Source organism: Sphaerodactylus townsendi, linkage group LG02 (genome assembly GCF_021028975.2).
Source record: "Sphaerodactylus townsendi isolate TG3544 linkage group LG02, MPM_Stown_v2.3, whole genome shotgun sequence".
Taxonomy (NCBI): domain Eukaryota; kingdom Metazoa; phylum Chordata; class Lepidosauria; order Squamata; family Sphaerodactylidae; genus Sphaerodactylus; species Sphaerodactylus townsendi.
The window spans coordinates 55,668,872-55,678,168 of NC_059426.1; the positions used below are offsets into that span (position 1 = coordinate 55,668,872).

General features: G+C 43.2%; 1 protein-coding gene across 1 annotated transcript; it reads left to right on the forward strand.

Annotated features, from left to right (window-relative positions):
• The first annotated feature begins 333 nt into the window (after positions 1-333).
• TMEM37 (transmembrane protein 37) lies at positions 334-8,879 on the forward strand. The gene is made up of 2 exons (XM_048483489.1): positions 334-596; positions 7,536-8,879. The coding sequence occupies exons 1-2, from the start codon at positions 540-542 to the stop codon at positions 8,103-8,105; spliced, it is 627 nt and encodes a 208-aa protein (XP_048339446.1). The 5' UTR covers positions 334-539; the 3' UTR covers positions 8,106-8,879.
• Positions 8,880-9,297: the final 418 nt, after the last annotated feature.

Sequence of the window (9,297 nt, forward strand, 5' to 3'; positions counted from 1 at the left end):
CACCGGAAAGAAGGAGACAAGAGAGACCCTCCTTGTCTCCCTCCTGCCTTTTGCCTACTGGCACGCAGACACGGTCACAGGTAGATGTGGCATTGAGGTGCTCCTGTCAGTGAACAATTGCAAAGCCTCTTGAAGTTGGCTTGCGTCCCAGCCAAACTCTTTCCCTCATCTGTGCACCTCTCCCCGCCGTTTGCTTTGGTACAAACTGATGGCAGCAGAAGAGCCAGCTCAGCTGCACTTGGCTGATGCCGTAATTCCCCCGAGCCCCACCGCCACCCCGCCTCTCTCTTCCCCCTCCTCCAGTTGCCAGCTCCAGCTCCAGCCACTGTTGCCTGCCCGCCTGCCTTCTCCTCCCCTGAGCTGCTGGGCTGCTGACTCAGCCAGAGGGAAAACTCAAAGGGCACCCAGCGGCCCTGCCTCAGCTCTTGCAGGATGTAGCCAGAGCGGCCGCTGCCTGCAGGACTCCTGGCTGGCCCTTCTGGCCCTGGAGTGGAGGGGTGGGGAACGAGACTTTCCTGTCCGCGCCACAAACAAAGCAAATGCTCAGTTCCTCTCTGGAAGGAGCAGAAGTCAGCATGACAGCAATAGCAGTGCAGGTAACTGGGGGCTAGGACGGAGAGCCAAGGAGCGGGGGGAAATCTCTGTTATTGGGAGCGAGAGATGGAGGTGGCTTTTTTCCCTTTTTTTTGCAATCCTCCAAGCTTGGAGCTGCGGTCCTTTGTTCTTCCATTGTAAGCAGCCTGTACATGTTTACTATTCGCCCTACAGGCAGAGCGGCTCCTCGCAGCCAGTTATTCTGGCTTCTCCCCACCTGTTGCTCTTTGTATTTTTTTTTTTTTGTGCTTAAAAAAAAGTTCTTCCAAATGCCAACGATAAATCCTTCTTGCTTTGGCTTTTCTTTTAAGCAGGCTTTCCATATAGGGACATGTTATCGAGGGTTAAAAAGAATGGAAAGCAGAAAGAGGCCCTTTTACCTTGCAAATGTCAGTCCTCTCCCCCCCCCCCGCACCCCCGCCCAGAAATCAGAGTTTGATTGCCTAATTCCTGAGCTTTATTGAAATCCATGCAATGGTGATAAGAATCAAGCGTTCATTAATTAGAAGACAAAAGGTAATTTTTTGAAACAGAGGAGATAGTTGAGAAATATTTTAGGATCTGGAAAAAATACACGAATGTCTGCAAAAATGCCTTGCTCCACTCTTTCACTGTGCGGGTTTTGTCAACAAAGAATTCAGATAGTGTGTTTTCCTTTCTGTCTTGGAATGCACTGAGTTGTTTACAGAGATCTGATTCCTGGCAGGCAGTTAGTGATGTTTCAGCGAAACTGACTCTCTTGCTTTCTTCCTCTGGCTCTTGGAAGGGTTTTGTACAAAAGCCTTGTATTTCAAAATACAATGTGTTGCAGGTGTAGCAGTTAAGAGAATGGGTAATGTAGGGTGATGGGCAAGAAAGGCATACTGAAAATAAACTGTTAGGCTGCAATTTGAAAAATGGAAATAGCATGGCGTCATCTGAGGGGCTGGCAAAATCATGTGCCTTGTTTGTAATGTGATAATGTTTGGCATGTATATAACACTTCAGACTCTTGAAAGTACTTGTTAGTACCATGATATCTAAAGTTCTTCAAAAAGTGTACTACACCCAAGTGCTGCATAAATGCTGAACGTTACATTATTACATGTTCTGTTGAAGATTTTGTTGAAAGTCCGATGATGGCTTGCTATTTCTATTACACATTAGATTAGTTGACAGGGTAACAGAATGTATAGGGAACATCTTATTTTTGTCTTACTTTTGTTTTTCCTCTTTCCTTAACTTCATATCTCTACAACAACCCCCATAAACAGCCCAGGATTTATTAGTGCAGTTAAAAGACCAAACGCTGAGGCGAAGGGGGCTTGCCCAAGGCCATCTAGTGAGCTCTTAACTGAGTTGCATTTTGAACTGCTGGCTTCACAGCTCAGTTACTGCACCAGGGAATTATATCTACCTATATGTGCATTACTGTTGTATTGGCAGCAGAGATGCTTGACTGCATTTAGACTAACTTCCTCCCTTGTGGAATGTCAACACATTCATTTAAGTACCATCAGCTGTTTTGTGTTGAATTCCTAATAGACCACAGAACCACTAGGAGGTAGTAATACTTACCCATTGAGAGAAGAAGATATAAGAGTTTGGATTTATATCCCCCCCCCTTTCTCTCCTGTAAGGGGCTTACAATCTTTCACTTCCCCTCCACAACAAACACCCTATGAGGTGGGTGGAGCTGAGAGAGCTATAAAGAGCTGTAACTAGCCCAGGGTCACCCAACTAGCATGTGTTAGAAGAGTGCACAGGCTAATCTATTTCCCCAGATAAGCCTCCACAGCTCAAGTGGCAGAGCGCGGAATCAAACCCAGTTCTCCAGATCAGAGTGCACCTGCCCTTAACCGCTATGCCACTGCTGCTCCTTTTGCCTATCCAGTTTGAAGTGGATTTTGTGTGACTGAAGCACTGCTGGACTGGTTTGTGCTGATGTGTGGGAAACAGATTCATAGGATGTGTTAGGGGACCCCTGGTTTAAATTATTGCTCAACCATAAAGTTGTTGAATGCCCTGAGGCAAACCGCTACCTGTTATCTTTTTGCCTTAACTTTCCCACCTGTATTGTGAGCATAATCATGCCAGCATTCTTTATAATGTGGTTGTGAGGATTACTGAAATTATTATTCAACATCTGCTTCAAGCGTTTAGGAAATGAATTGTATAAATACAAAATATGGGATTTTTATTATCAGACTGCAATTTCACTTATGCTTATTGTTCAGTTATGTAGTAAATATGAACCAAATCATAAAATTCTGGCAAAAGCCATCATGCATCAGCTGTTTAGCTACAATCATTCATTGGTTCACTGTATGAATCTTTTTGTTTTAATTACGGTAACCCATGCTAAGGGATTGTTCATGCAGGCTCTTGCTATGAACATAACACACTTGCTGGGTTTCAGAAATGAGGCTGTGGTTCCTGATCTCCTTCATGCACAAACACATCCCATTGCAGACAAAAAACCATAGGTTATCCAGGGCATGTTTATTTATACAACTCCAGTATAGTCAGTGCTCCTTGCAGAAGTTGTTCCACAGTTATGGAGTCTTGGACAGAATGAGGTAATTCTGTGGGTGCCAGCTGAGAGATAAATGTGCATTCCAAAGATATCATTCAAGACAGTGGCAGATGGAGTGCAGTACTCATGTAAAATAGTCACCCACTTTGCATTTGACAATCACATCAATATAAGGATCCAGATCTTCCTGGAGTTCTACTCATAGAAGAGTGAGAAGGGGCAATCTCACCTTATTCACATCCTTATTATTCACAACCCCTTACTTGCATGTTGTTTTTTGTCTGCAAGGTTCCCCTCCAGCCCCCAGCAATTCTTTTACAGGAATCACAAGGGGCTGCTGGGGAGAAGGGAAAGGCAGGAAGATCTGTTTCCATCAGCAGAATGTTTATCAGATTGCAACCCAATAAAATATGACTATTACGGTGAGGAGGGAATACTGGATATTTCCCCAATGCAGAGAAACTAGAAATTTGGTCTGCTTGTTTTCCCTGAAACAAGTACAGAATTGGAATACTTTGCCTCTGTTATTTGAGGGCATAACTGCAAGCAGCGATCCTGCAAAGAACAGGCAAAGACAGAACAGGATATATCAGAGAGTAGGGGTTGTAGTAACAGTCAGAAACACCATGCATGCATTGGACTTCTTCGTACACGATCCTTTAAAAACCCTGAGATGTGCACGTGGGGGTGGAATCTTAGTGGCAGTCCGGAAAATGACTATGCCTGCTAAATAAAAACTGTGACTAATTGTGTGAGAAAAACATGATGCCCCATTGCTGCTTTAAGTAGCTGTCAGCCAGGACACCATATACCAAAATCCAAAGAATGATGTAACATTAAAGTATAGCACTCTTGCGTTCAGTTGAATAGTTGGATTCAAATATTTAAGCATCCTTCTTCTTCTTTGGCCCCTTTCAGGAAACCAGGACCTCATTAAAATGTTGAGTGCTTCCTCCCACTTGGTAGCACAAAACAACTAAGACAGGAAAAAGTACAATGTGACAAGCTTCAGATGTTGAGGCATTCATCATTTAATCTCCCTCTCTCTCTTTATTCCAATATAATTTTATTTCATTGCTTACAGGCTTTTAAAATCACAACTCTTCATTCTTGCTAACTATCCATTCTATTTTAGTCAATTGCATAGAGAATTCTCACAGGACAGGATTCACACCTTTTTTGCCTCAACTCTGTCCTTTTCCCTTTACATAGAGAAGCTACACTTGCAAGACTGCACCTCAACTCCTAGTGCTAATTGGAGGGGCATGACAAATGATTGATGGGGCACTGCCCCCTTTTGCCCCACCACGCATACAGATCTGCTCCTTTTCCCTGCAAAACTTTCCCAGCAGGTTCAAAACCAACACTTCAGATCTTTAACTGCTGCTATCTGGAAATTCTGAATAAAACATATACATATTCTGATGTTGACAAATTGAATGAGACAGTTTGTAATATCTTAGAGCAGTGGTGGCGAACCTATGGCACGGGTGCCAGAGGTGGCACTCAGAGCCCTCTCTGTGGGCATGCACAAACAGAGTGGCCCCCCCCATCTAGGCTGGCCTGGGCTGCTGGGCTCAATTATTAGCATTGAACCTAAGACCTAGTTTTGGGGAAGCAGTGTAGGTAACCCTGTTAAGTGCTGTTAAACCCCACTGATTTTCATGCAAAGAATTAAAGCGTGATCCTTTACCTGGGAGTAAGCTCAGTTGCTGGCAATGGGAGCTTCTGAGTAAACCCTCCTAGGGTCGTGATTCACCCGTTCAAAGAGTTGCACAGTTGATTCAAAGCAAAGCCACCGACTACCACCAAGCTTATTCCTGAGTAACGCATGCCTCAGAGCCAACCATGCCTCGGAGCCAAGTTTTCTAAACTTAAACCTCAATATTCAGGTTAAATTGCCATGTTGGCACTTTGCGATATATAAGTGGGTTTTGGGTTGCAATTTGAGCACTTGGTCTCGAAAAGGTTCACCATCGCTGTCTTAGAAGGCACAGCAAGCACATACCGGTACTTAAATTTTAATTCCATTGATTCCAATGGTGAAGAAAATGCTGAACATTGTTATCAATAGAGTTTTTAAATGTGCAAACACAATCAGGACTTCCTCTTCATAAATTGAGCTTGAAGGTTGGCGCTCTGATCATGGTTCTGAGAAACCTCAAACTATGCAATGGAACAGGGCTATTAGTTAAAGAGCTAAAACCCCAATTTGATTATTGCAGAAGTATTAACCAGTTCAGCATCTGGGGAAATGGTTTTTATTCCATGAACTGAGCTTGCACCTACTAATACTGACATTCCATCTACCTTAAGAAGACAATTGCCTCTAAAGCTTGCCTTTGCTATGACCATTAGTACATTTCAAGGTCAAACACTGAAGGAAGTAGGTATCTACCTTCGTAAATTAGTCTTCAGCAATGAACAACTTTATGTTGCATTGTCAAGAGTCCAACAATTTGCAGATGTAAAAGTTTTAATTGTCCATGGGCCAGAGCAAGGCAAATTACTTCCCAATTCTGACAAAATCTTTACAAAAAATATTGTATAGAAAGAAATTTTTCAACATTGATGACTTCTCTGGAGAGATTCTGGCTCTGGCTACCACTAACAGTTTTTTAGAGCCTGTTGTGTTGTTTTGCACAATTTCTAGTAATGTAAATGAATTAAATGGAGTCCACAGTAGAGTAGACATCTGCCAATAATGATAATGGTTTTAGCTCAGAAGACGGTTGGCATAACTTTTAACTCCTTCAACCAGATAAGAGTTACAGAGCCATCATGTGACAGCACAATTGGATCACATTCATAAATTTTATCTATATCAGTTACACAGACATTTGTATAAAACAAATAATGTAATTTCCCTTCAGGTATGCAAATTAGATTATTTGCCTTTGCAAGTCCTCTACTTTTTTTGCTGTGCCATTTTCTGCTATGCGGTGGCTGCTTTATTTTCTTTCTTTTTAAAAGCATTATATGTTTTACTTACTCCTTAGAACACTACAAAATAGATATCACAATTCTCAAAACTGTCTTATCTGGAGAAAGTTGTAGCATTTGTTCTTGTGTCGTTTAGATATGTTAAAATTTTACCACTTTAATTCTTTTTTTTCTTCTTTCCTGTGTCAACATGCTCAAAATTGTATATAAACCTCAGGCATAGTTAATTGATTCTAAAGACCATTGTTGTTTTTTAATATTTTTTTCTAATCAGCCTTAGCCATTCTTGTGATCTGTTTGGGACCCATGGCAATGTGCACCCCCTTCACCTATAATTCTTCAGGCTGGGGAACCTTGCTGACCAGGCTTGTCAGATTTTCCCACCTTTTTCCCTTCAGGGACTGAGATGCTTCAGAAATGGTAGTGTTTGGTGACAGAAGCACGTTCCTTCAACCCTATTATAATTCCCAGAAAGCGGAGAATGTCTATTGACTTTTTATTCCTTTTCAGACACTCCCCTTGTTAGGCACACTAAAATAAATATACTGAGGTAAACTTAAACAGTAACTCAGATTTATTTAACAGACAGGGGAGATGGTAAAGGAAGGAGTATTACGGTAACTTGGAAATGGATGGATGAGGCAAATAAGGCAGGAGGCAAAGGGAATATATATTTACACTAATTATACAAAACTTGACACGGGTTAAAAAATTTTAAAAAATTGATTTCTTCAACACAGCACTTTTCTCAGTTATAGTTCAGCTTAGATGTTGATTTCATAGATGTTCTTCTGATAGTACAGTTACTTAGATTATACAATTCCTCTTATTTCAGGTGTTCTCTGGCTAATGGATTTCCCTCATACTCAGGGTCTAATTCAGGCTGACACTCAACACAGTGCCCTCATAAGCCTAACACAGTTAGATAACCCTAAAAATAAACATGAAACACTCGGAGGAACACCAAGCAAAACTCCATAGAGCAGACTATCTGGTCTTTAAGATTCTGCTTCCCTCCCTTCAAGATATATCCCTCACACTGAACTCTTCAATAACCTAACTACCAGATCCCCTGCTCAGGGTATATTTGCTTTCACCACAGCACACAGGGCTGTCACCACAATAGGGCAGGACACAATCTCACACTAACTGCTGCTACTTTCCTCAGAGAGGTAATGTTCTTTTTCTGCAAAGACAGATAGCTGTTCCAGTCCGGAACTCAAAACTTTCAGATTGAATTCACAAGGGAGATAATCTCCTCCTTCCTCTTCATCACACTGTTACTTGCCCAATCAGAGTGCAAGAGGCCAGCCAATCAGGTGACCTCTCCTGTTCCTAGGCTTCCTGTGCCACAGTCTGAAGGTAAACAATTCTTCTTAGACAGCAGTTTAAAATTACACTTTCCCTTGCAGTCCAGCATACCAATATATCTTTCTTTGAAATGTAAACAGCATGTTTAACTTGTTTTTCCTTTCTCTTTAAGGCGCAGCAGTTATTCCACAGACAACCCAAGAGATCATTCTTTGAGACGTTTATTAGGAGCCTAATTATCCTGTGTGTTGCAATAGCAATAGTCCTGTCATCCATTTCAGTGTGTGATGGTCACTGGCTACTTACCAAAGGAAAACTCTTTGGATTGTGGTATTTTTGTACCATTGGGAACAATAGTGCCCTTCAATGTACCACCGATTTTACACTGGCCAACATCAATGGACTCAGTGTTGGAATGATTCTTGCAAGAAGTATGGTGTCTTTTGCTGTTGTAGTAGCAATCTTTGGTCTGGAGCTTCTCATGGTCTCTCAAGTGTGCGATGACATCAGTTCAAGAAAGAAGTGGTCAATGGGATCAGTCCTCATTCTTCTCTCATTTCTGCTCTCATCCAGTGGAGTTTTGAGCTTCTTGATCCTTGTAAGAGACTACATCACCTTCATGGGCTTTACGTTATCCTACTGGTGCGAGTTCATTGCTACTTTCCTTTTCTTCCTCAATGGAACCAGTGGGCTTCACCTTAACACCATAACATTTCCTTGGAACAGGATGAGAAAAAATTAAGGATGTTGGATGTCAGGTCTGTTAAATACAGGATGTCAGGACTCTGTAGTGCTCAAAAATGACACCAGAGTTTTTAGAGCACGCACCAAACATTTTGCAGCTGCATGCTACATTCAGAAGACATGTCCAAGATTAGATGATAATGGATATTTAACCCTGGGAAGTTGGATATTAAAACCAGCTTGTGCGGAAGGGGGGTGGTTTAAACGATGTAACTGTCAATGTAATGAAACAACAAATGAATGATTTACTTAATTTAAAGCTCAGTGCATAAGCTGAAGAAAGCTAAGCCAGCTACTATAAACCATAAGTAGTATGGGGTCATGACCACTTTGGGGGTCGAATGACCCTTTCACAGGGGTCGCCTAAGACCATCGGAAAACAGTCTTTATATTTTATATATACTAATTTTATGGTTGGGGGTCACCACAACATGAGGAACTGTATTAAAGGGTTGCGGCATTAGGAAGGTTGAGAACCACTGGACTAGAGTAACGGTGCTCAGGGTTGTACTCTTAAGTTCTGTTGAAAATAATGTGATATTTCTATGATAAACAAATATCATTACTTTCAGTGAGACTTAAGTTACAACTATTTTTGTAAGCAGTCGGACCCCTTCACCCACTAACAGGTGCCACAAAGGGCTGAAGACTAGCAAGACACTGCTCCCCACAAAATGGATTCTTCTCAGAGGCCGTTTCCGCATGAAGGCGGAAGCGGCCGGGTCCCTGATATTTTACAACGCGCGTGCGACAACTGGCGGCAACTGGAGACCCGTCCCGCTTGCGGACCCGGTCCATGGAAACTTTAACCGGGCAGCCAGCGTAGCACAGAGCGCCTTGACACCCGGCCAACCAATATGTCCCGGGCCTCCGTGGCGTCGCCGAGGCCTGGGGACCGCGCCCCTGGCCCTGCTTGGCAGCCTGCTCCAGCGAAAGCGCATGGCAGGAGGCATGTCCCAGACACTGCGGCGGCCGTGCGGAGGCCCGAGGGACAAAGGTAAGTGCCAGGTGGGGGGGCGTCAGGCTGGTAAAGCGCCGCTGCCGTTAAACCGGCAGCGGCCGAGCTGGTAACTTCCCCAAAAAGAGCGCTTCCAAGCGGCTCTGCAGGGGAAACAGCTGGCCTGCTCCATGACGGGTGGAAGCGGCGCTGAGGCGGTAGCGGCTGCGATGCAGCTGCGCCCCCTGTGCAA